General features: G+C 34.4%; 1 protein-coding gene across 2 annotated transcripts in view; it reads left to right on the forward strand.

Annotated features, from left to right (window-relative positions):
* The window catches only part of LOC111228566 (nucleosome assembly protein 1-like 4), a 38,192-nt gene that overhangs the window by 1,387 nt on the left and 9,259 nt on the right, over nt 1-27,546 (forward strand). For both annotated transcript variants that reach the window (XM_022754534.1, XM_022754533.1), the window contains exons 3-13: nt 178-250; nt 1,049-1,193; nt 1,781-1,867; nt 2,253-2,387; nt 2,469-2,540; nt 2,641-2,780; nt 3,010-3,155; nt 5,753-5,772; nt 5,915-6,034; nt 6,217-6,252; nt 6,472-6,525. In XM_022754534.1, the coding sequence (XP_022610255.1) occupies nt 178-250; nt 1,049-1,193; nt 1,781-1,867; nt 2,253-2,387; nt 2,469-2,540; nt 2,641-2,780; nt 3,010-3,155; nt 5,753-5,772; nt 5,915-6,034; nt 6,217-6,252; nt 6,472-6,525 (1,028 nt within the window). The remainder of the gene's footprint in view (nt 1-177; nt 251-1,048; nt 1,194-1,780; nt 1,868-2,252; nt 2,388-2,468; nt 2,541-2,640; nt 2,781-3,009; nt 3,156-5,752; nt 5,773-5,914; nt 6,035-6,216; nt 6,253-6,471; nt 6,526-27,546) is intronic.

The raw sequence follows: 27,546 nt of genomic DNA on the forward strand, positions 1-27,546 counted from the left end.
TTGTACTGGATTGATTTTCTTGCATCATTTTGTGTAGGTTGAGACATAATTAAAACATAATTTAAGAAAAATCACTGCTGGTCAACTCTTTAAATGCAGATGAAAAGAATGGCACAACTCAATGTTGTAATTTTAAATGTGAAAAGTACAATTCAATGTTCTTTGTTGGTTTGGCAGGTAAAGGGGATCAAGGGATGCAAAATCCAGGTGGGCAAATGGACAGACCTGTCAGCTTCCACTTCTTGGAAAGGTCAGTGTAGATACTTTATACTGTGTTTGTGCTATGGCAGTTGGAGGGTAAAAATGGAAAGATTATCATGGTTACAACATAAAAACATTCACATTAGTTGCTGGACAACTTAAGGTGGCAATAGTGTAAAATGGTGACTGCTTTTGCTTCTCTTTTTAAATACCTAAACCTTTTTATCTACCTTATTAAACAACGTCTTATCTAAACAACCGTTAGAAGGGATAAAAGTTAATATATGTAGTGTCTTGGCACTTACAGACAACGAGCAACTTCCACATAATGTAAACATGATATTGTATTTCCCAAGATGGTGATTGTATTGAGGTATACTGTGACATCGATATCATATGGCGATATTTGTGTTACCTTATTTGAAATACTGTATACATAGATACTAAAATCAGAATCAAATTTATGCAAAATTGCATAGAACAGTATCCAGTTGAGGTGAACTACAATGAACTATTCTAGTGCTCATATCAAATTGCACAAAACTTGCCATACATGTAAAACAAAAGTACTTTTTGGATTGACTTTCTCAAATCAACATACAAAGTTGATGAATGAGTCTAGGTAATTGACAGCATCACTGACAGCCAAATACAAACAAAGTCATCTTTCAGTCTCACAAAACCATTAGGATGAGGACTCACTAGTTTAACAGATTAAAGATTGTGTACGAGTTGTTTGAGGATCACAGTTATACGTCATAGTAAAAGAAACAACCTACTTTATAATCATATTTTTACTATAAATGGTTTAAGTTTAGATGTGTCCAATGTCTCTCCTCTTTCTTAGCATGCTTCCCAAAGCAGTGAAGAGGCGAGTGCATGCCTTGAAAAGGCTACAGGTGCAGTGTGCTAACATAGAGGCTAAGTTCTACGAGGAAGTCCATGAGCTAGAGAGGAAGTATGCTGCCCTCTACCAGCCACTGTTTGACAAGGTACAGTTGATAATATTTTCTATAACAGAATGTTTTCTTAACACTGCTTTACTGTACTTGACTAAATGTACTAAATGTCAGAGTTTTCTTTGTTCAGTATATCTTCATGCAAACGCAGCAAAAGCTAAACAAATTGCCATTAACAAATAAGTTCCCTTATTTATTAAGAGAAAAAATATTTAAGATTCACTTGTCATTCCTTGCACTAATGGGTGGTGAAGTATGTCTCTCTGGTCCGACCTGAGGTCAGTGAGGATGCATCCTTGGTGCTAAATCAAAAACTGCCACAACGAGTAGTCAACTGTTTGTAAGTAAAGGCTATTTCCAGAGCCAGTGACAAAAACTGAGCCATTCTTAGTCGCCCTGAAGACTGGCAGCTGTAATCCTGCTGCACCTGTTTGTACTATGTGTGTGTGTGTGTCTGTGTGTGTGTCCATCTCGCTCTCAAATGGTGTTGATTTCAGCATGCTAGCTGAAAATAATTCAGCCTTGTTAAATGAATGCTTGGTCATATACAAATATTTCATGCCAATATTCCCAAATCTCTCTAAAATCATTAACTTTGTCAAAATGTGTTTCTGTCACAGAGACGAGATGTTGTCACAGGAACAGTGGAACCCACAGATGAGGAGTGTGAGTGGCACAGTGACAGAGAGGAAGAAGAGGAGCTAGCTGTAAGTACAACTTTGATTTGTTTACCTTTAGAGCCTGATCACTTTTCCAAATCGTGCTTCTTCTGATTGTCCACAGCACATGTTTTTCATACCACACCACACACAGGAATTTACCAAAAACAAAAAAGACTTCAAGATCTTTATCCTCTTCAATAAAACAAATGAGGAAACACACATACTGTACTTAAAGATATACCCAAACATACACAAAGCTGAGAGTAGTGTCCAACAGGAAAGAAGAGGGTAATGGGCGTCTGATCACACAACATCTGTGTTTTGTAAAAGGTCTTGATCTCAATGAGATGTCACAAAAGCTTAAAAAAAATGTATACAAATTTATATTTATACACAGTGAATTTAAATGTGCTCTGGTCACTGCTTGCAGGAGGAAGTAAAGGAAAAAGCTGCAATTGAAGATGCAAAGAAAGAGGAAGCCACGCCAGAGGAAGACCCAAAAGGCATTCCTGAGTTCTGGCTCACCATATTCAAGAGTGTGGACATGCTCAGTGACATGCTACAGGTGTATTTCAATTATTCATCTGCCTCCTAGACAATTCAAATTTCTGAAAAGTGTCTGACCTGTCTCTTAATCTCCCCCCAGGAGCATGATGAGCCCATCCTAAAACACCTGAAAGATATTCAAGTCAAGTTTTCTGAGCCAGGACAGCCAATGGTCAGTATCTACATGATGTCATAATGATTGATATCATTCCAAACCAACAAACTAAATAGTTTTAAAATGCTGAGTGAAATTATCTTGTTTTTTCTCTCAGAGTTTCACATTAGAGTTTCACTTTGAGCCCAATGGTTACTTCAACAATGCAGTCCTTACTAAAGTCTACAAGATGAAGTCAGAGCCTGATGCCTCAGACCCTTTCTCATTCGAGGGACCAGAGATCATTGACTGTGAAGGGTGAGGGCCAGAGCACACATCATGCATTTTAAATTGTGGCTTGGACATACATGATGTTGAGTTGTAAAGTAAAAAATAGATATTGTGTGGTTTGTAAAACATTTCTGTTCACTCTTTCTATATTTACATCCCACATATCAGCCTCCTCTTGGCATCTCTTCTAGCTTTTACCTTTTTGCGTCCTTACTTTCTGCAGCCTCTCACTTCTTTCCACACCTCCTCTCTCTAGCTGTCAGATAGATTGGCACAAGGGGAAGGATGTGACAGTGAAAACTATTAAGAAGAAGCAGAAGCATAAAGGCCGTGGCACTGTTCGCACTGTTACCAAACAGGTCCCCAACGACTCTTTCTTCAACTTCTTTAATCCTGTCAAAGGTGAGAAAACACATAAACAACCACACACGAAATGTAGTGGATTTCTCTGAAGGTCTAAATGTCACTTTCAAAGCAATTACTCCCATTTCTTTTCAACAGCTTGTGCAGCATGTCTTTGTTAAACTGCAGTGTGGCAACATGTTAACATGCATGTCATGTGGTCTTACTATCCCTGCATTGAACCGAATTCAGCAGCAGGTGGTGCCACACTCCTTTGCTGTGTCGGATTATGCAGTCACTCTGCAGTATGTAGGTGGAATTGGCAGCATCTCTCTTGCTCACTGAGGTGGACTTTGTACATGAAGCTTTGTTCACTCAACTTTATATCAACTTTGGTTTTTACTATCTGGTTTTATTATTAATTTCCATCTTAGAGAGTTAAGGGTTTTATATGTTGCTAAACAGCCAGTGAATTAATGGGATATGTGACTAACCTAAAAATATGAGGCAAAGATGTGAGACCACTGATAAAACCAGTCTTTTTAGCTACTATCTGATAACATTGCACATATATTATGTATGTATTATATACATATAAATTTGTTAATAGCTAATCTTTCAAGTGTAAACATCTCAGAAAGCTTTGAGAGTATAAATAAAGATAAAGTAATTGAAGAGGTCAATTCACAGACTGAAAAACTGAAGAGGAAATTCCAAAGTTTGGTTAAAATGGAAAAAAAAGTTTTATGTTGCGTTATTTAAAAACCTAAGCATTTTCTCAAATTTGTTGAGTTGCTGTCATCAAAGATTAGGAAGGTCAGTATAGAAGCAGGCCTTTGTTTCAGTTTAACTGCCTTTTTTCATTTGAATAAACAGTAGATGAATAATACAATGACAGACCCATAAAGTCAGGTATCTTATGAGTAATTCTTCCTCAAATAAAGGTGTATTCTGCCTAACGTACTGATCCTTTAATGACTCTATTGTCTTTCCTGTATAGTCAACTCACCTGTCAGACATGCCCAGACTCATTCTGACTTTGAGAAGTTGGCCTGAACACTGATTGGCTAAGCAAATGTTTGTCTTACTGGTTCAATCATAGCCTTGGTATATGACTAGTGAATATAAATAGCTCTTTGTCAGCTGTGTAAGGTGTGCAGTGCGAGGACTGGGATGTCCATAAGTGAAGAAGCCATCATGTGAATACGCATGTGCATGTGTGACTTCACTAACCAGCTAAGCACATATTAGATTGCATAAGAAAGTATGAGAGATGTCACAGCAAATATTGGTTTTGATGGGTCAGAATTATTGAAGAAGAAATTGTATCTTATCATTTTTTTCCACGGCAATGCTAACCAAACAATATGAACCCAACTTTTCATATCTACATCTACTCTTAGCGGTGTGCATTTTTTACTTATATAAATCTTATCTCTATCAGGGTATAAGAGAAAGTATTGTGAGAATGTTTTTGTCAAACAGCTAAACATTACATTGATGCGTTGATTGCACAAACTCAATGGAATTCTGTTCTCAATCCTGAGCAAGACTAAAAAATCTGCAGGGTAGATATTAGCTTATTACAGATACACTAATATGAGTGTATATGTAGGCAGATAAGTAACAAGAAATGTTAGTACAGAAGTAACAAATAGGTATTTGAGGTAACTTCGAAATGATTTCTCCATGTTTTGTCCTCCACAGAGCACTCACAAGTTTTCTATGTTTTAAAAAAAAAAGAAAAAAAAAGAGGCATGTCAGTCAATATGTCATTATCTAATTTTTCTTTTGTTTCAGTGGGCTGTAATTGCACACTCCACCATGAAAAAAATCATGCTTTTGACTGACTGACATGCTCGTTTGTATTTATTTTACACAAATATGTGAAGTTAATTGATGCTCGGACTTTGTTCAAAAGTTGGTCCCAGCACAGGAAGGATTATTTTAAAATTAGCTACAAAACTTGTGTTTTATTGGTTAATTACATGAAGTAATACAACTTCAAGTGACGTGTTATTTTTTGTGAAAATGTGTGGAATGTAGATAACAGGCTAACAAAAATGTAGGTGGTCTACATTTTTGTTGACCAGATAAATGGAGATCCTGGGTAGTGTAATGCTGGCAAAGCAAATGCCATTCAGGGCAAGATTTTGCAGTTGCTCTGAAAAGCATGGGTCATATTGAGCCTGTTTTTTTTGTTTGTTTTTTCAAATTGATGCTAATTATGGTACTGTACTGGACCTACATGATGAAATTAACATGTTCGTGTGAGCACAGATTTATACAAGTTTAACAAATCGGTCAAAATACAATAGTGTTGACAGAGTAGGAAGGACAGGGTGATGTCACCTTTAGTCAGTTTAATGATGGGCTGGTAGGGCACAGCTGTTTGCTAAGGGCCTGTCACAGCCTCTGTGGTGTGACCTCATTTATAATAAGTATAGTCTTAACCATAAATGGGCTGTTGGCTGAGTTAGAGGTAATGCAAAAGCTGTCTCAGTTACAACATATCTGACTGTGACTGTTGGCTTAAATGGCGATTAAAAAATTAATGTGCCAATTAAAATTCATTTTTTCCATCACACCTTAAAATTCCTTGTAAACCAGTATGTTAAGCTGCTTATTGCTTAAATTCTTTGTCCTTTGCCTTACAGCTTTACCAGATGGAGAAATGGTGAGTAAAATGTAGCTTATTCTTCATAAAATCACCACCCATTTTATTGCTTCTTCTCTTAATGTCAATATATTAGATTTGTAGTTGTGTTTAAAAAAAAAAAAAAAAAAAAAAAAAAAAAGTGTCTGTTCTTGTTTTATAGGACGAAGACTCTGAGTTCACTCTAGCCACAGACTTTGAGATTGGTCATTTCTTCCGTGAGAGAATAGTTCCCAGAGCAGTGCTGTATTTCACTGGAGAGGCCCTGGAAGATGACGAGAGCGTGAGTGATTTTCCTCCAACAGACACTCATGCACACAGAGTTACATATGAACAGAAAAAAGTTCCACGATTCTAGCAACAAGATGGGATGTTTGCAAACTGACTCATTTGAAAGTATATAAGCTAAACTTGTCTTTGCTGTTGGGTTTGTTTTCATTCTTGATTTTATTGATTTTACTGCAGTTTGAAGAGGAGGAGCTGGAAGAGGGAGATGAAGAGGTTGGTAATACTTAGTAATACCACTGTCACTCACAAATGCTTTATATTTGATCTGGAATGCCAGACATCTGATCATCAGTGCTCACACAGGACTTAAGTGTGCAATTTTACTGCTATATAGATCATTGCTAAACCTTAGAATTATACCAGCCCTTCATATATTTTTCTTAAACAAGGGTTGTTTGCATCTCTTACAATTACCTTGTTTTTGTGTCTCAGGAGCAAGACGAGGAGGCTGATGATGACGATGATGAGGGAGACTTCGACCCCAAGGTCAGTTTGCATCCCACACTTTTTTTATTTTATTTTATTTCCTTCATTTAAAAGTCATCAAACAAATGGCATTATTGAGACTGTTCCAGGACAGGGCTCACTGGCCATTCACAACCAAGTTTCAACCCCCACATCATGTTAGTGCAACAGATAAGCTATATGGAAGGTATTGTGCATTTTATGACTAAATCATGAAACTTTCTCCAGTGTTTCTATCAACCATGAAGTTTATTTTCAGACGTGGAGGCATTTCCAATGTGACCTCGGGGACAGGACAGAGCCCCCTGGAGTAATCAGTGTGGTCCAGAACAAACTACCATGCTAGCTTCTAATTAGGATGTTCACTAATGTCCGTATAGTAAGGCATGAAAAAGTCATAGTATAGTAAAACAGTTTTACACCTTACTATACTAAGACATTTTTAATGCTTTACTATACTATGCCATTTTTTGACAATTTTATGCCTTACTATACTATGACGTTTTATGCAATTTTAAGCCTTACTATACTATGACATTTTTATGCTTTACTATACTATGCCATTTTTTGATGATTTTATACCTTACTATACTATGACGTTTTATGCATTTTTATGCCTTGCTATGCTATGGCAATTTTTTGACTTACTGTAATATGACCTTTTTATGACTTACTGTACTATTTTCTAATTACATTTTTTATGCCTTACTATACAATGACTTTTTTTATGCCTTACTGTACTATGACGTTTTTATAGCTTAATATACTACGTTTTTATGCCTTAATTAATATGTTTTATGCATTTTTAAGCCCTATTATACTATGCCATTTTTTGACGATTTTATGCCTTACTATGCTATGACGTTTTTTTTTCAATTTTACATTTTAGTATACTATGACATTTTTATGCCTTACTATACTATGCCATTTTTTGACGATTTTATGTCTTACTATACTATGACATTTTTATGCATTTTTACGCCTTACTATTCTATGCCATTTTTTGACGATTTTATGCCTTACTATACTATGACATTTTTTGATGATTTTACGCCTTACTATTCTATGCCATTTTTTGACGATTTTACACCTTACTATACTATGACCTTTTTTTCAATTTTACACTTAACTGTAATATGACCTTTTTTTCAATTTTACACTTTACTGTAATATGACTTTTTTATGCCTTACTGTACTATGACGTTTTTATACCTTAATATACTACATTTTTATGCCTTAATTAATATGTTTTAAGCATTTTTAAGCCTTATTATTCTATGCCATTTTTTGACGATTTTATGCCTTACTATGCTATGACGTTTTTTTTCAATTTTACATTTTAGTATACTATGACATTTTTATGCCTTACTATTCTATGCCATTTTTTGACAATTTTATGCCTTACTATACTATGATGTTTTTTGTCAATTTTACACTTTACTATACTATGACATTTTTATGCCTTACTGTACTATGCCATTTTTTGACAATTTTATGCCTTACTATACTATGCCATTTTTTGATGATTTTATGCCTTACTATACTATGATGTTTTTAATGATTTTATGCCTTACTATACTATGACGTTTTTATGCATTTTTACACCTTACTATACTATGCCATTTTTTGATGATTTAATGCCTTACTATACTATGCCATTTTTTGATGATGTTATGCCTTACTATACTATGACGTTTTATGCATTTTTACGCCTTACTATACTATGCCATTTTTTGACAATTTTATGCCTTAAAAGAGAGGATTGACGAGATGATATCAAAAGCAGAATATATAAAAGACCATTACGTGCACATAAGAGATTAAGAAGCATCGATGTCAACACATTTTAAAAAATTGAAATACACTCATTAAATGAGTCAAAAAGTGCTGCGGCAATATAAGTAATTCCAACGAGTAATTCTAAGAGGTGTGATAAAAATAGCGATAAAATATAGTGACGATAGAAAAGCGTAATATGAGAACAGTAAGGCTGGATCTGCGGCCATGAGGCCAGATCATTCTAAATGGTAAGTGATGGCATAATCGTGTATGTGAGTCGCGATTCAACGAATGAAAATAGCACGTATTAAAACCGCTATACTCAGTGATTGAAGTCATCAAAACTCTCTCATACTTCAAAATCTGTAAAGGTATGGCCTTACTGTACTATGTAAGCATTTTATTTATATAGATCCCGTTGATCACAAAAGTCGAGAGTAATAAGACTGGAAAATGGGGCATAGTATAGTAAGCGCGCAATAAGAAATGTCATAGTATATCGTAAAGTTGTAAAATTGTACAATACAAACCGTGCATACACGTATAACGTAAAGGCATAAATCGTCAAAATCGCATAGCTTACTCTAAGTATGAGTAAGAGCAATAAAAATTACGTTCCCTAAATAAAAAATTTGGCAAATAAATAAATAGGGCCTGTAAGCAGGTAAAAGCAGCAAATAAAAATATTCATAGTATTTAATCGTAAAAGTGTAAAAAATTGCCACAAAAAACGGTCATAGTAGGAATTGTGATGTTTTAGTAACAGTAAGAGTAACAGTAGGTCAGGGGTAAAATTGTCAAAGGAATGGCCAACTAGGTTTCACATAGAATAAAGTAAGTGGGCGGTAAAAAATCATACTACAATCAGAGGAAAATGGACGGTATGTTACTATTCTTTCTCGAGGTCATGGATAAAACTGACATTTGTAAGCTAAAAGAATTCATGTCAAAAATGGCATAGGGAAGTACTACTAAACACGTCAAAGACTGTACACTCTGGAGCCTAGGGGAGGGACAACACAGTGTAACAATATGCCTAAAAAACGTCATACTGTATATGAAAGGGGTAAGCGCATAATAAAATCGTCAAAACGTGTTGCTAGAAGGAAGTGGCATAGAGATGCAAACACATAACATTAGATAGTGTAGTCAATAATTAGGGCACATAATAATATTGTTCATTTTTGACTATATGTATATAACATAAGGAGGGCTTTATAATTGTTAAAGTGTTAAAATGACAGCAAACAAAACGTCATAGTAATACGGTAATTTTGGCCATCATTGTCAAAAGACTGCATACGTAATAGTATAGGCTCTAAAAAAATCTGACATATAAAACGCCTCATAAGTACTAAGTTAAATGGCATAAAATGCATCAAAAATGGGCCATATGACACGTATAGGAAGTGCGTTAAAAATGCATAAAACGGGTGACAATATTGTGTAAATATAAGGTAGAAAGGGCAATACAACAAATCCATCAAAAATGGCATAGTAACTAAAGATAATGTTTAGCATTCAAAATATCCGTACATATAAAAATGAGTCACATTTATAGTAAGGGCCTTCGGGGACAGCATAAAAATGTCTAGTTAAAGTGTAAATTAAAAAAACAAACGTATGTGATAGTAAGGCGAAAATGTACAAGAGTTGGGACATAAATTTTAGTTCTATTAATAAAAAAATGGGCATATGTATTGTACTAGTGCAGACTTTTGTATAGGAACATGCCATAAAAATGTTCAATCAAGGGTATAGTAAAGTGTAAAATTGACAAAAAACGTCATAGTAATACAGTAGAGAACATAAAGAGGTCAAATAAAAAGATCCATGTCAAACACATAACAAGAGACCATTAGACCTCATAGTATAAGTAAAGGTAGAGTGCAATAATAAGGATAGTTCATTTAGTGAGAGGAAGATATGTAAAAATGAAAAAAAAAAAGAGGTTTCATAGTATAACTAGGTAAGGCATAAAATTGTTCAAAATGGCATAGATTTAGATACTCATGTAATAGTAAGCACGGTATCGACGTAAAAATAGCACTGGGAAAAAGTGAAAACTTGATCCATAGTTTTATTTGTTAATAGTGGGCATAACATGCATATCGTAAAGAAAATATTGAGCATACAAGTATATCCAGTATAAAGGCATTAATCATCAATAAAATAAAAAAATGTGCATAAGTAATAATGCACATGTAAAGGTGTTGTAATAAATCAGCATATGGGAATGAACTGTCAAGTATTACGTATTTAGAATAAAGAGCATATAAATGCATCAACAAAAACGTCATACAGTATAATTTTTCGTACAGGCACTAAAATCAGTCAACACAACAAAAATTCGGTTATCCATAGGGTTGATTGAAATAGGATTGTCTAGGCATATGCATTCAAATCGCGTAAAAATGGCATGTCATAAAATGTCATACACGTATATGGAAACAGGTTCCGTAAGGCAATAAAATCATCAAAATGCATAGTATAGTAAGTGCGTAAAAATGCATAAAAACGTCAATACTTATAGTGAAAGGCATAAAATCATCAAAAAAATGGCCTATGCCCTGTCTTGTTTGAGTACATAGTTAAATTGCCATAAAATCGTCAAATAAAAAATGGGCCTAATGTATCACACGTAATGGCCCCATAAAAATCGGTCTATCATTTAAGCTATACTTTAACGTAAACGCTGTAAAATTTGAACAAACAAAACGTAATGAACCCGTATTAAGTAAGGCATAAATCCGCTCCAAAAGGACAATGGCATTATCACCAGTATATAGTTAAGTTGTCAGGCATAAAATCCGTTCTATATAAAATGGCATTAGGGTCATAGTAAACGTGCAATGAAAAATATTCATATGTATAGGTAATTAGGTTGTAAAATTGACCAAAAAACGTCATACCGATATAGTAAGGGTTGCATCAGCTAATAAAATTGTCAAACAAAGTGGCATTATTTAGAATAAGTACAGGCGGTAAAATGCATCAAAAAATGGACGTAGTAGTAAGACATAAAATCGTTCATCAACAGCGGTAGAAAAGATGGCATGAAGTATACATCGTAACCGGTGTAGAAAATGCATAAAAAACGTATAGTATAGTAAAGGCATGAAAATCGTCAAAAAATTTGGCATACGAAACAATAAGGCGTAAAAATGCATAAAAATGTCATAGTATAGTAAAGTGTAAAATTGACAAAAACGTCATATGTATAGTAAAGGCATAAAATTGTCAAAAATGGCAATAGTTATAGTAATGGCGTAAAAATGCAATAAAACGTCAATAAGTATAGTAAGGCATAAAATCATCAAAAAATGGCCAAATATTGACTATACGTAAGCAGCATTACAATCGTCAAATGGCATTAATAGTAAGGCAATAAAAAAATGTCATAGTAAAAGTGTAAAATTGAAAAAAAACGTCATAGGTATAGTAAGGCAATAAAATTGTCAAAAAAATGGCATAGTATATGTAAAGGCATAAAATGTCAATAGTAATCAGTAAAGTGTAAATTGACAAAAAAAACGTCATAGTATAGTAAGACATAAAATCTGTCAAAAAAACGTCATAGTAATAGTAAGGGCATAAAAAATGTTCATAGTAAAGTGTAAAATTGAAAAAAAAACGCTCATAGTCATAAGTAAGGGGCTTTTTTGCAAGCTAAAATTCGTCAAAAAGAATGGCATAGAATCTATTAGTAGGAGCATCTTTGGGCGTAAAATTGCGATAAAAATTCATATGGGTAGTGTGTGGGAACTGAGTCTGAGCGTAAGGCATAAAATCGTCCAAAAATGGCAATTAATATTAGTTTATTGTAAGGCATAATTGTCAAAAAAACATCGGCATAGTATATAAGTGGGCGTTGAAATTTGCATTAAAACGTCGGGAGTAGTAATTAGTAAGGGCATAACATCAATGTGGAAAAAATGGCATAAAGTAATAGGGGACATGTACATTGTTGCATTAAATCATCACAAAAAGTGCATAAGTATTTAAATATAAGTAAGTTGTGTAAAAATGCATAAAAACTTGGTCTCATAAAACGTATATCGTAAGAGGTCAAATTATTACAGGTCAAAAGGATAGGTTAAAAGATAAAAATAAACAAATTAAAACACAACAATTAAGGTTTGATCCAGCTTGAATTTTTCAAGACTGTAGGAGGCAGGAAGCCTCTGTGTGGAATTATTGGACTTTTTTCATTAACAGGGTGTAATTATGTCTGAAAATACCTTTACATTGAATTAAACTTGTAATTGGATATTTTAAAAAAACTACCAGATGAGTAGCTTGTAGAAGTATCAAAGTAAGGATCACAGGTCATAAAGTCATACAAAAATAACGTCATATGATATAGTAATGGCATAAAATCATCAAAAAATGCGCCTAGTATAGTAAGGGCACTAAATCGTCAAAAGATGGCATAGTATACGTAAGCTGCATAAAAAATGTCATAGTAATACGTAAAGTGTAAAATTGACAAAAAACGTCATAGTATAGTAAGACATAAGATATCGTCGACTGAAAACGTCATAGGGTAATAGTTTAAATGGCATAAAAATGTCAAATAGTAAAAGTGTAATTTATTGAACAAAAAAAACGTCATAAGTAATAGTAAAAAAGCACTAAAATTCGTAAAAAATGGCACTAGAATAGTAAGATGTAAAAATGCAATAAAAACATCAAAGTAGATACGTAAGGCATAAAATCATCAAAAAAATGGCATAGTATAGTAAGGCATAAAAAATTGTCAAAAAATGGCATTAGTAACAGTAAAGCATAAAAAAGGTGGGTTTTTCATAGTAATAGTTAAAGTGCTAAAATTGACAAAAAACATCATAGTCATAGTAAGGCATAAAATTGTCAAAAAATGGCCATAGAATAGTAAGGCATAAAAATGTCATAGTATACTAAAATGTAAAATTGAAAAAAAAAACGTCATAGCATAGTAAGGCATAAATCCGTCAAAAAATGGCATAGTATAATAAAGGCTTAAAAAATGCTTAAAACAATATTAATTAAGGCAATAAAAATGTAGTATATTAAGGTATAAACGTCAATAGTACAGTAAGGCTATAAAAAGTCATATTACAACAGTAAAAGTGTAAAATTGAAAAAAAAGGGGGTCATATAAGTAAAGTGTAAAATTGAAATAAATAGGTCATAGTATAGTAAGGTGTAAAATTCGTCAAAAATGGCATAGAATAGTAAAGGCGTAAAATCCATCAATAAAATGTCAATAGTATCGTAAGGCATAAAATCGTCAAAAAAATGGCATAGGAAATAGTAAGCCCAGGCGTAAAAAATGCAATAAAAATGTCATAGTAGAGTAAGACATAAAATCTGTTCAAAGGGAAATGGCAATACGTATAGTAAGGCATAAAATGTCCACTATTGTTATATTTCACCTCAATCAATGTAAAATTGAAAAAAAAATAAAACGTTCATAGGCAATAGTAAGGCATCAAAATCGTTGCAAGATACACATATGGCATATCAGTAATCATAGGTGCTTAAAAAATGCATAAAACATATTAATTAAGGCCATAAAACGTAGTATATTAAGCCTATTAAAAACGTCATACAGGTACAGAATAAGGGCAAAAAAAAGTCAATTGGTATAGTAAAGGCAATAAACAAAAATGGATAGATTAGAAAATAGCAGTAAGCACTGGTAAGATCATAAAAAGGTTGTGGCGGAATATATAGCAGTGAGAGTCAAGAAATATAGCCATAAAAGATCATAAAGCAAGGCAATAAAATGCATAAACGTCATAAAATACTGTATATATGTTAAGAGTATAGCTAAAATCATCAAAAAAAATGGCATAGTAATAGTAAAGCATAAAAATGTTCATATGCTTATGTTGGGCTGTATATGTAAGGCTTAAAAATTGCATAACCACTCCTGGACATCATAGTATAGTAAGGCATAAAATTGTCAAAAAATGGCATACGGTATAGTAAAGCATCAAAAAATGTCCTTAGTAATAGTAAGGTGTAAAAACTGTCTTAACTATACACTATGACTTCACTGCCTGGTACTATACGGACATTAGTGAACACCTAATTAGCACAAGACTTTAGCATGTGCCTTATTAGAAAATACTTATGAATCTGACTATGAAGGGATAACCCCACACTGATTACTCCGGGGCCTCTGTCCTGTCCCCGAGCGTCACATTGGAATGCTCTGGATTAACGTTGAAAAGCTATACAAACTTCGATGTGTGTGAAGTAGAGGCCCAGTGCCAACACTCTGGAGAAAGTTTCATGATTTGTCATAAAATGCACAATACCTTCCATATAGCTTATCTTTGCACCTAACATGATGTGGGGGTTGAAACTGGTTGTGAATGGCCAGTGAGCACCTGTCCTGGAACCAAGTCCTCAATAATGCCATTTGTTTGATTGATTTTTAAATGAGGAAATAAAATAAAACGCTTAAAAAAAGTGTGGATGCTAACTGACCTTGGGGTCCGAAGCTCCATCCCTCATCATCTAAGGTCCCATCTATCTGATGATGGAGCCTCCTGCACATTGATCTTGCTCTCAGGGCTGAGACAAAACAAAAACCACAGGTAAATTGTTTAAAAGAGAATGCAAAACAATCCTGTTCCTCTAGTTTAGATGAAAAATATATGAAGGGCTGGTATAATTCTAGATCAGGTTTTAGCAAATGAAGTCTATATAGCAGTAAAAATGCACACTTAAGTCCTGTGTGAGCAACTGATATCAGGATGTCTGGCATTCCAGATCAAAAATATAAACATTTGTGAGTGACAGTGGTAATTACCTAAAGTATTACCGAAGTTGAACGTCTCTTCATACTTCCCTCTTAAAACAACCCTTTCTTCGTGAATGGGCAAAATGGACTAGGAGAGATACCCCACAGCGCACCCACCCCACACCCGTCCCCCCCTCCACGAACTCCTACCTCAACTTAACAAACTGCAACAGTAAAATCGAAGACTAGAAAATCAACGAATGAAAAAAAAGCAATATGACCACAACAAGCATGAATGCGAGCAAAGTTTAGACAGGTGTAGTATATCTTTCAATATTGAGTACAGTTTAAATGGTTGCACTCCATCCCATTTGTTGCTAGAATCGTGGAGTCTGTCTGGAACTTTCTGTTGTCATTGCTGATGTAACTCTGAATGTAGTGTGCAATGAGGTCCTGTTTGGAGGAAAATCACTCACGCCTATGGTCGGGTGATACAATCTTCCAGGGCCTCTCCAAGGCTGAAAATAACCAGCCTGCTCTGGGAACTTATTCTCTTCAATCTCGGAAGAAATGACCTTAAATCCTCAAAGTCTGTGGCTTAGAGTGAACTCAGAAGTCTTCGTCCACTATTATAAACAAGCACAGACACTTTTTTTTTTTTTTTTTTTTTTTTTTTTTTTAAAAACACAACTACAAATCTAATATATTTGACATTAAGAAGAAGAGAATAAAATGGTGGTGATTTTATGAAGAATAAGCTTCATTTTACTCACGCAATTTCTCCATCTGGTAAAGCTGGTAAGGCCAAAAGGACAAAAGAATTTAGCATAAGCCAGCTTAAACATACTGGGTTTACAAGGAAAAATTTTAAGGTGTGGTGGAAAAATGATTTTAATTGGCACATTAATTTTTAAATCAGCCAAATTTAAGCCAACATGTCAGCAGTCAGAATATGTTGTAACTGAGACAGCTTTTGCATTACCTAACTCGCCACCACAGCCCTATTTATGGTTAAGACTATACTTATTATAAATGAGGTCACACCACAGAGGCTGTGAACAGGCCTTAGCAAAAGCTGTGCCCTACCAGCCCATCATTTAAACTGACTAAAGGTGACATCACCCTGTCATCCTAACTCTGTCAACACTATTGTATTTTGACCGATTTGTTACATATACTTGTATAAATCTGTGCTCACACGAACAATGTTAATTTCATCATGTAGGTCCAGTACAGTACCATAATAGCAATCAAAATTTGAAAACAACAAAAAAAAAAAACAGGCTCAATATGACCCATGCTTTTCAGAAGCAACTGCAAAATCTGTGCCCTGAATGGCATTTGCTTTGCCAAGCCATACACTACCACCCAGGATCCTCCATTTTATCTGGTCAACAAAATGTAGACCACCTACATTTTTGTTAGCCTGTTTTATCTACCTTCCAACACATTTTTCACAAAAAATAACACGTCACTTGAAGGATTGTATTACTTCATGTAATTAAAATATAAACACAAGTTTTGTAGCTAATTTTAAAATATCCTTCCGTCTGGGACCACTTTTGAAGCAAAGTTTCCGAGCATCAAATTAATTCACATATTTTGTGTAAAATTAAATACAAACGAGCATGTCAGTCAGTCAAAAAGCAATGATTTTTTTCATGGTGGAGTGTGCATTTCAGCCCACTGAAACAAAGAAAAATTAATAATGACATTTGGACTGACATGCCTCTTTTTTTTTTTTTTTTTTTTTTTAAAACATAGAAACTGTTTTGTGAGTGCTTTCCGGGGTGGAAGGACAAAACATGGACCGACACATATTTCGAAGTTACTCAAATACCCTATTTGTTACTTCTGTAGAACATTTCTTGTTTACTTATTCTGCGCTACACTATACCCACTCATATTAGTGTAATCTGTTAATAAGCTAGAATACCTAACCCTGCAGATTTTTTAGTCTTGCTCAAGGAATTGAGAACAGAAATTCCATTGAGTTGGTGCAAATCAACAGGCATCCAATGTAAATGTTTAGCTGTTTTGACAAAAACATTCTCACCATAACTTTCTCTTATAACCCTGAATAGAGATAAGATTTATATAAGTAAAAATGCACACCGCTAAGTAGTAGATGTAGAATATAAAAGTTGGGTATATTGTTTGGTTAGCATTGCGTGGAAAAAAATGATAAGATTACAATTTCTTCTTCAATAATTCTGACCCCAATCAAAAACCAATATTTGCTGTGACATATCTCTCATACTTTCCTTATGCAAATCTAATATGTGCTTAGCTGGTTAGTGAAAGTCACACATGCACCTGCGTATTCACATGATGGCTTCTTCACTTATGGGAAGTCCCAGTCCTTGCGCACTGCACACCTTACAACAGCTGACAAAGAGCTATTTATATTCACTAGTCATAATACCAAGGCTATGATGAAACCAGTAAGACAAACATTTGCTTAGCCGAATCAGTGTTCAGGCCAACTTCTTCAAAGTCAGAATAAGTCTGGGCCATTGCTCTGACAGGTGAGTTGTATATACAGGAAAGACAATGAGTCATTAAAGGATCAGTACGTTAAGGCAAGAATAACAACACTTCTATTTGAGGAAAATTACTCATAAGATAACCTGACTTTATGGGTCTGTCATTGTATTATTCAATCTACTGTTTATTCCAAATGAAAAAAGGCCAGGTTAAAGACTGAAACAAAGGCCTTGCTTCCTTGATACTGACCTTCCTAATCCTTTGATGACAGCAACTCAACAAACTTTGAGAAAAATGCTTAGGTTTTTAAATAACGCAACATAAAACTTTTTTTTTTCCATTTTTAACCAAAACTTTGGAATTTCCTCTTCGTTTTTCAGCCTGTGAATTGACTCTCTTCAATTAACTTTAATGCTTTATTTATACTCTCAAAGCTTTCTGAGATGTTTACACTTGAAAGATTAGCTATTAACATTTTATATGTATCATAATACATACCATAATATATGTGCACATGTTATCAGATAGGTAGCTTAAAAAGACTGGTTTTATCCAGTGGTTCACCATCTTTGCCCTCATATTTTTAGGTTAGTCACATATCCCATTAATTACTGGCTTGGTTAGCAACGTATAAAAACCCTTAACTCTCTAAGTGGAAATTAATAATAAAACCAGATAGGTAAAAACCAAAAGTTTTGATATAAAGTTGAAGTGACAAAGCTTCATGTACAAAGTCCACCCTTCAGTGAGCAAGAGAGATTTTGCTGCAATTCCACCTACATACTGCAGAGTTAAACCTGCATAATTCCGACAAACAAGCAAAAGGAGTGTGGCACCAACGTGCTGCTGAATTGGTTTCAATGCAGGGATAGTAAGACACATGACATGCATGTTAACATGTTGGCCACAGCTGCAGTTTAACAAAAGACATGCTGCCACAAGCTGGTTGGAAAAGAAATGGGAAAGTAATTGCTTTGAAAGTGACATTTTAGACCTTCAAGAGAAAATCCATTACAATTTCGTGTGTGGTTGTTTATGTGTTTTCTCACCTTTGACAGGATTAAAGAAGTTGAAAGAAAGAGTCGTTGGGGACCCGTGTTTGGTAACAAGTGCCGAACAGTGTGTGCCAAGCGGCCTTTATGCTTCTTGCTTCTTCTTAATAAGTTTTTTTTCAAAACTGTCACATCCTTCCCTTGTGCCATCTATCTGACCAGCTAGAAGAAAAGAGGAGGTGTGGAAAGAAAGTGAGAGGCTGCAGAAAGTAAGGACGCAAAAAGGTAAAAGCTAGAAGAGATGCCAAGAGGAGGCCTGATATGTGGGATGTTAAATATAGAAAGAAGTAACAGATTATAAATGTTTTGCACCACACAATATCTATTTTTTTACTTTAGCAACTTCAACATCATGTATGTCCAAGCCACAAATTTTAAAAATGCCATGATGTGTGCTCTGGCCCCTCACCTTCACAGTCAAATGATCTCTGGTCCCTCATAATGAGAAAGGTCTGGAGGCAATCAGCTCTGACTTGCATCTTGTAGACTTTAGTAGGACTGCATTGTTTGAAGTAACCATTGGGCTCAAGTGAAACTCTAAAATGTGAAAACTCTGAGAGAAAAAAAACAAGATAATTTCACTCAGCATTTTTTAAAACTATTTAGTTTTTGTTGTTTGGAATGAAAAAATTTAATCAATTTCCATTATGACATCAAATGTAGATAACTGACCAGTTGGCTGTTTCCTGGCTCAGAAAACTTTGACTTGAATACTCTTTCAGTGGTGTTTTAAGGATGGGCTCATCATGCTCCCTGGGGGGAGATATAAGAGACAGGTCAGACACTTTTCAGAAATTTTTGAATTGTCTAGGAGGCAGAATGAATAATTGAAAATACACCTGTAGGCATGTCACTAGAGCAATGTCCACACTCTTGAGGGATATGGTGAGCCAAACTCCAGGAATGCCTTTTGGGTTCTTCCTCTGGCGTGGCTTCCTCTTTCTTTGCATCTTCAATTGCAAGCTTTTTTCTTTACTTACCCTCTGCAAGCAGTGACTCAGAGCACAATTTTACATTCACTGTGTATAAATATAAATTTGTATACATTTTTTTTTTAAGCTTTGTGACATGTCATTGAGATCAAGACCTTTTACACAAACACAGATGTTTTGTGGTGATCAGACGCCCATTACCTCCTTCTTCCTGTTGGACCACTACTCTCAAGCTTTTGTGTATGGTTTGGGTATAATCTTTAAGTACAGTATGTGTGTTTCCCTCATTTGTTTTTATTGAAGAGGATAAAAGATCTTGAAGTCCTTTTTGTTTTTGGTAACATTCCTGTGTGTGAGTGGCAAGCAGTGACAGAAGAGGAAGAAGAAGGAGCTAGCTGTAAGTACAACTTGATTTGTTTTACCTTTAGAGGCCTGATCCACTTTTCGCAAATCGTGCTTCTTCTGATGTCCCACAGCACATGTTTTTCATACCACACCCACAGCACAGGAATTTACCAAAACAAAAAAGACTTCAAAGATCTTTTATCCTCTTCAATAAACAAATGAGGAAACACACATACTGGTAACTTAAAGATAATACGCCAAACATACACAAAGCTGACGAGTAGTGTCCCAACAGGAAAGAGAGGGTAATGGGCGTCTGATCAACAACAACATATGTGTTTCTGTAAAAGGTCTTGATCTCAATGAGATGTCACAAAAAAGTTTAAAAAAAAAAATGTTATACAAATGTTATATTTAATACAAGTGAATTTAAATGTGCTCTGGTCACAGGGGGGGGGGGGGGGGGGGGGGGGGGGGGAGGGGGGGTGGGGGGGGGGGGGGGCTGCTTGCAGGGAGGAGTAAAGGAAAAAGCTGCATTGGAATTGGATGCAAAGAAAGAGGAAGCCTACGCCAGAAGGTAGACCCAAAAGGCCAAATTCCTGAGTTCTGGCTCACCAATATTCAAGAAGTGTGGACGATGCTCAGTGACATGCTACAAGGTGTATTTTTCAATTATTCATCTGGCCTCCTAAGACACTTCAAATTTTTTCTGAAAAGTGTCTGACTGTCTCTTAATTCTCCCCCCAGGGGCATGATGAGCCATCCTAAAAACACCTGAAAGATATTCACGTCAGTTTTTTGCTGAGCCAGGACAGCCAATGGTCAGTATCTACATGAATGTCATAATGATTGATATCATTCCAAACCAACAAACTAAATAGTTTTAAAAATGCTGAAGTGAAATTATCTTGTTTTTTCTCTTCAGAGTTTTCACATTAAGATGTTTCACTTTGAGCCCAATGGTTTAGCTTCAACAATGCAGTCGCCTTAACTAAAAGTCTACAAGATGAATGGTCAGAGCTGATGCCTCAGACCCTTTCTCCATTCGAGGGCCAGAAAAGATCATTGACTGTGAAGGGTGAGGGCCAGAGCATCACATCATGCATTTTTATAATTGTTGCTTGGACATACATGATGTTGAAGTTGTAAAGTAAAAAATAGATATGTGTGGTTTGTAAAACATTTCCGTTCACTCTTTCCTATATTTACATCCCACATATCAGCCTCCTCTTGGCATCTTTCTAGCTTTTCCTTTTTTGCGTCCTTACTTTCTGCAGCCGTCTCACTTCTTTTCCACACCTCTCTCTCTAGCTGTCAGATAAGATTGGCACAAAGGGGAAGGATGTGACAGGTGAAAACTATTAAGAAGAAAAAGCAGAAAGCATAAAGCGCCTGTGGCACTTTTCGTGCACTGTTACAACAGGTCCGCCCCACGACTTTTCTTCAACTTTCTTTAATTCCGTCAAGTGAGAAAGATCACAATAAAACAACACACACGTAAATGTTAATGGATTTCTCTGTAAGTCTAAATGTCACTTTCAAAGCAATTACTACCCATTTCCTTATCAAACAGTTGTGCAGCATATGTCTTGTGTTAACCTGCAGTGTGCGCAACATTTAACAATACATTCTATGTGGTCCCTTACTATCCCCTGCATTGAATCCGAATTCAAGCGCATGTGGCCAACTCCTTTGCTGTGTCGGATTAGCAGTCACTTCGCAAGTTGTGGTGGAATTGGCAGCATGCTCTCGTTGCTTCACTGAGTGGACTTTGTAACGCATGAAGCTTTGTTCACTCCAACTTTATGATCAACTTTGGTTTTTACATCTGGTTTTTATTATTAATTTCCATCTTAGAGTAGTTAAGGGTTTTTATATGTTGCTAACAAGCCAAGTGAATTAATGGATATAGTGTACTAACTAAAAATATGAGGCAAAAGGATGTGTAACCACTGGATAAAACCAGTCTTTTAGCCTACTATCTGATAAACCAATTGGCACATAATTCATCGTATATGTATTAAGTACAATATAAATTTGTTAATAAGCTAATCTTTCAAGTCTAAACATCTCAGAAAGCTGAGAATGTAAAATAAAGATAAAGTAATTGAAGAGGTTCAGATTCACAGACTGAAAAACTGAAGAGGAAATTCCAAAGTTTGGTTAAAATGGAAAAAAAGTTTTATGTTGCGTTATTTAAAAACCTAAGCATTGTTCCTCAATTTGTTGAGTTGCTGTCATCAAAGATTAGAAGGTCAGTATAGAAGCAGGCCTTTGTTTCAGTTTAACTGCCTTTTTTTCAATTTGAATAAACAGTAATGAATAATATCAATGACAGCCCACCATAAAGTCACGGTATCTTTGGATAATTGCTTCTCAAATAAAGGTGTATTCTGCCCTAACCTGTAACTGATCCTTTAAATGACTCTATTGTCTTTCCTGTAATAGTCAACTCACTCTGTCCAGATCACTGCCCAACTCATTCTGACTTTGAGAATTGCTAACATGGATTCAGGCTAAGCAAATGTTGTCTTAATGGTTCAATCAATAGCCTTGGTAATATGACTAAGTGAATATAATAAATAGCTCTTTGTCAGCTGTGTAAGGTTGGCAGTGCGAGACTGGGATGTCCATAAGTGAAAGAAGCCATTCCATGTGAATACGCATGTGCATGTGTGATCTTACTAAATCCAGCTAAGCACATATTTAATTGGCAATAAGAAAGTATGAGAGATGTCACAGCAAATATATTGGTTTTGCGATGGGTCAGAATTATTGAAGAGAAATTGATCTTAATCATTTTTTCCACGGCAATGCTAACCAAACCAATATGAACCCATACTTTTCATATCTACATCTACTCTTAGCGGTGTGCATTTTTTACTTAATATAAATCTTAATCTCTATCAGGGTAATAAAGAGAAAGTATTGTGAGAATGTTTTTGTCAAACAGCTAAAACATTACATTGATGCGTTGATTGCACAAAACTCAATGGAATTCCTGTCTTCTCAATCCTGAGCAAGACTAAAAAATCTTGCAGGGTAGGTATATTAGCTTATTACAGATACACTAATATGAGTGTATATGTAGGGTCAGATAAGTAACGAAGAAAGTGTTAGTACAGAAGTAACAAATAGGTATTTGAGGTAACTTCGAAGTGATTTCTCCATGTTTTGTCCTCCACAGAGCACATTCACAAGTTTTTCTATGTTTTAAAAAAAAAAAAAAAAAAAGAGAGGCATGTCAGTCAATATGATCATTATCTAATTTTCTTTTGTTTTCAGTGGGCTGAAAATTGGCAACACCTCCACCAATGAAAAAAATCATGCTTTTGACTGACTGACACATGCTCGTTTGTATTTATTTTTACACAAATACTGTGAAAGTTAATTTGATTGCTCTGGACTTTGGTTCAAAAAGTTGGGTCCAGCACAGGAAGGATTATTTTCATAAGATTAGCTACAAGAAATTGTGTTTTATTGTTAGATTACATGAAGTAATAACAACTTCAAAGTGACGTGGTTATTTTTTTTTGTGAAAAGTGTGTGGAATGTAGGATTAGCAGGCTAAACAGAAAAATGTAGGTGGTCTACTTTTTTGTTGACCAGATAAATGGAGATCCCTGGGGTAGTGTAATGCCTGGCAAAGCCAATGCCATTCAGGCCAAGATTTTGCAGTTGGCCTCTGAAAGCATGGGTCATATTGAGCCTGTTTTTTTTTTTGTTTGTTTTTTCAAATTATTGCTAATCATGGTACTGTACTGGACCTACATGATGAAATTAACATGTTCGTGTGAGCACAGAATTTTATCAAGTGTAACAAATCGGTCCACAAAATACAATAGTGTTGACAGAGTAGGGAAGAGACAGGGTGATGTCACCTTTAGTCAGTTTAATGATGGGCTGGTAGGGCACAGGCGCTGTTTGCTAAGGGCCTGTCACAGCCTCTGTGGTGTGACCTCATTTATAATAAAGTTAGTCTTAACCATAAATGGGCTGTTGGCTGAGTTAGAGGTAATGCAAAAGCTGTCTCAGTTTTACAACATAATCTGACTGTGGAACTGTTTGCTTAAAATGGCGATAAAAAATTAATGTGCCAATTAAAATTCATTTTTTCCATCACACCCTTAAAATTCCCTTGTAAACCAGTATGTTAAGCTGCTTATTGGCTTAAATTCTTGTCCTTTGCCTTACAGCTTTACCAGATGGAGAAATGGTGAGTAAAATGTAGCTTATTCTTCATAAAATCACCACCCAGTTTTTTATTGCTTCTTCTCTTAAGTCAATGATATTAGATTTGTAGTTGTGTTTAAAAAAAAAAGAAAAAAAAAAAAAAAAAAGTGTCTTGTTCTTGTTTTTATAGACGAAGACTCTGAGTTTCACTCTAGCCACAGACTTTGAGATTGGTCATTTCTTCCGTGAGAGAATAGTTCCCAGAGCAGTGCTGTATTTCACTGGAGAGCCCTGGAAGATGACGAGACGGCGAGTGATTTTTCACCTCCAACAGACAGCTCATGCACACAGAGTTACATATGAACAGAAGAAAAAGTTCCACGATTCTAGCAACAAAGATGGGATGTTGCAAACTGACTCAATTTGAAAGTATATAAGCTAAACTTGTCTTTGCTGTTGGGTTTGTTTTCATTCTTGATTTTATTGCATTTTACTGCAGTTTGAAGAGGAGGAGCATGGAAGAGGGAGATGAAGAGGTGGTAAATACTTAGTAATACCACCTGTCACTCACAAATGCTTTATTATTTGATCTGGAATGCCAGACATTCTGATCATACAGTGCTCCAACACAGGACTTAAGTGTGCAATTTTACTGCTATATAGATAATTGCTAAAAGCCTTAGAATTATACCAGCCGCTTCATATATTTTTCTAAACAAGGGTTGTTTGCATCTCTTACAATTACCTTGTTTTTTGTGTCTCAGGAAGCAAGACGAGGAGGCTGATGATGACGATGATGAGGGAGACTTCGACCCCACAGGTCAGTTTTGCATCCCACACTTTTTTTATTTTATTTTATTTACTTCATTTAAAAGTCAATCAAACAAATGGCATTATTGAGACTGTTCCAGGACAGGGCTCACTGGCCATTCACAACCAAGTTAGTCATCCCCCCACATCATGTTATGCAACAGATAAGCTATATGGAAGAAGTATTGTGCATTTTTATGACTAAATCATGAAACTTTCTCCAGTGTTTTCTATCAACCATGAAGTTTATTTTCCAGACGTGGAGGCATTTCCAATGTGACCTTCGGGGACAGGACAGAGCCCCCTGGAGTAATCAGTGTGGTCCAGAACAAACTCACCGATGGCTAGCTTCTAAATTAGGATGTTCACTAATGTCCGTATAGTAAGGCATGAAAAAAGTCATAGTATAGTAAGACAGTTTTACACCTTACTATACTAAAGACATTTTTTAAATGCTTTACTATACTAATGCCAATTTTTTGAACAATTTTATGCCTTACTATAACTATGACGTTTTATGCAATTTTAAGCCTTACTATAGCTATTACATTTTTATGCTTTACTATACTATGCCATTTTTTGATGATTTTTATACCTTACTATACTATGACGTTTTATGGCATTTTTATGCCTTGCTATGCTATGGCAATTTTTTTGACTTTACTGTTAATATGAGCCTTTTTTATGACTTACTGTACTTTTTCTAATTACATTTTTTATGCTTTACTATCAATGACTTTTTTTTATGCCTTACTTACTATGCGTTTTTATAGCTTAATATACTACGTTTTTATGCTCTTAATTAATATGTTTTTAATGCATTTTTAAGCCCAATTTATACTATGCCAATTTTTTTGACGATTTTATGCCTTAGCTATGCTATGACTTTTGTTTTTTTTTCAATTTACATTATTTAGTATACTATGACATTTTTTATGCCTTACAATATATTCTATGCCATTTTTTGACGTTTTATGTCTTATATACTATGGACATGTTTTATGCATTTTTTTACGCCTTACTATTCTATGCCATTTTTGACGATTTTTATGCCTTACTATACTATGACATTTTTTGATGATTTTTACGCCTTACTATTCTATGCCATTTTTTGACGATTTTACCACCTTACTATTACTATTGACCTTTGTTTTCAAATTTTTTTACACTTTAACTGTAATATTGACCTTTTTTTCAATTTACACTTTTACTGTAATATGACTTTTTTATGCCTTACTGTAACTATGACGTTTTTTATACCTTAATATACTACATTTTTATGCTAATTATAATATGTTTTAAGCATTTTTTAAGCTTATTATACTATGCATTTTTTTGACGATTTTATGCCCTTGACTATGGCTATGACGTTTTTTTTTTTTTTCAAATTTTACATTTTAGTATAATTGACATTTTTATGCCTTAGTAATTCTATGCCATTTTTTTGACAATTTTTATGCTTACTATACTTGATGGTTTTTTTGGTCATATTTTATCATCTTTACTATAGCTATATCATTTTTATGCTTACTGTACTATGCCATTTTTTTGACAATTTTATGCTTACTATACTTATTGCCATGTTTTTGATGATTTTATGCCTTACTACTACTATGATGTTTTTATGCATTTTTACATCTTATCTATTCTATGGCCATTTTTTGACAATTTTATGCCTTACTATACTATGACGTTTTTTTTAATTTTACACTTTACTATGACATTTTATGCCTTTACTATACTATGACGTTTTTTTTGAGACGATTTTATGTCTTACTATAACTATGACGTTTTTTGTCAATTTAACACTTTACTATACTATTGACATTTTTATGCCCTTACTATACTATGCCATCTTTTGACGATTTTATGCCTTTACTATAGCTAGGCCATTTTTGATGATTTTAATGCTTACTATACTATGACGTTTTTTGATGATTTTATCTTACTATACTATGATTGCGTTGTTTTATGCATTTTTACACTTTCTATACTATGCCATTTTGATGATTTTAATGCTTACTATACTATGCTCATTTTTTTGATGATGTTATGCTACTATACATACGTTTTATATGCATTTTTTACGCCGCTTACTATATAATGCCATTTTTTGACAATTTTTATGCCTACTATACTATGCCATTTTTTGGACGAATTTTATGCCTTAACTAAAACTATGACATTTTATGCATTTTTACGCTCTTTAACTAAATTTCTATGCCATTTTTGACGATTTTAATCCGCCTTACTATATACTATGAGCGTTTTTTTTTCAATTTTACCTTACTATGACATTTTTATTGCTTACTATACTATTGACGTTTTTTTGACGATTTTATGTCTTACTATACTATGACGTTTTTTGTCATTTTACACTTACTAATACTATGACATTTTATGCTTACTATACTATGCCAATTTTTTGACAATTTTATGCGTTACTAATACTAGAAGTTTTTTTTTCAAAAATTTTAACATCTTTACTATGACATTTTTTATGCCTTATAATATAGCCATGTTTTGACGATTTAATGCCTTACTAATCAGACAATTTTTTTTGGATGATTTTAATGCCTTACTAATACATGATCGTTATGCATTTTTACTGCCTTTTCTATACTATGCCATTTTTTGGGACAGTTTTTTTTTTTTTTTTTTTTTTTTTTTTTTTGTATTTTATGCCTAACTATATCTATGAACGATTTTTGGTCAATTTTTATACACT

The sequence above is a fragment of the Seriola dumerili genome, unplaced genomic scaffold (assembly GCF_002260705.1).
Source record: "Seriola dumerili isolate Sdu_G_001 unplaced genomic scaffold, Sdu_1.0 BDQW01000219.1, whole genome shotgun sequence".
NCBI lineage: Eukaryota > Metazoa > Chordata > Actinopteri > Carangiformes > Carangidae > Seriola > Seriola dumerili.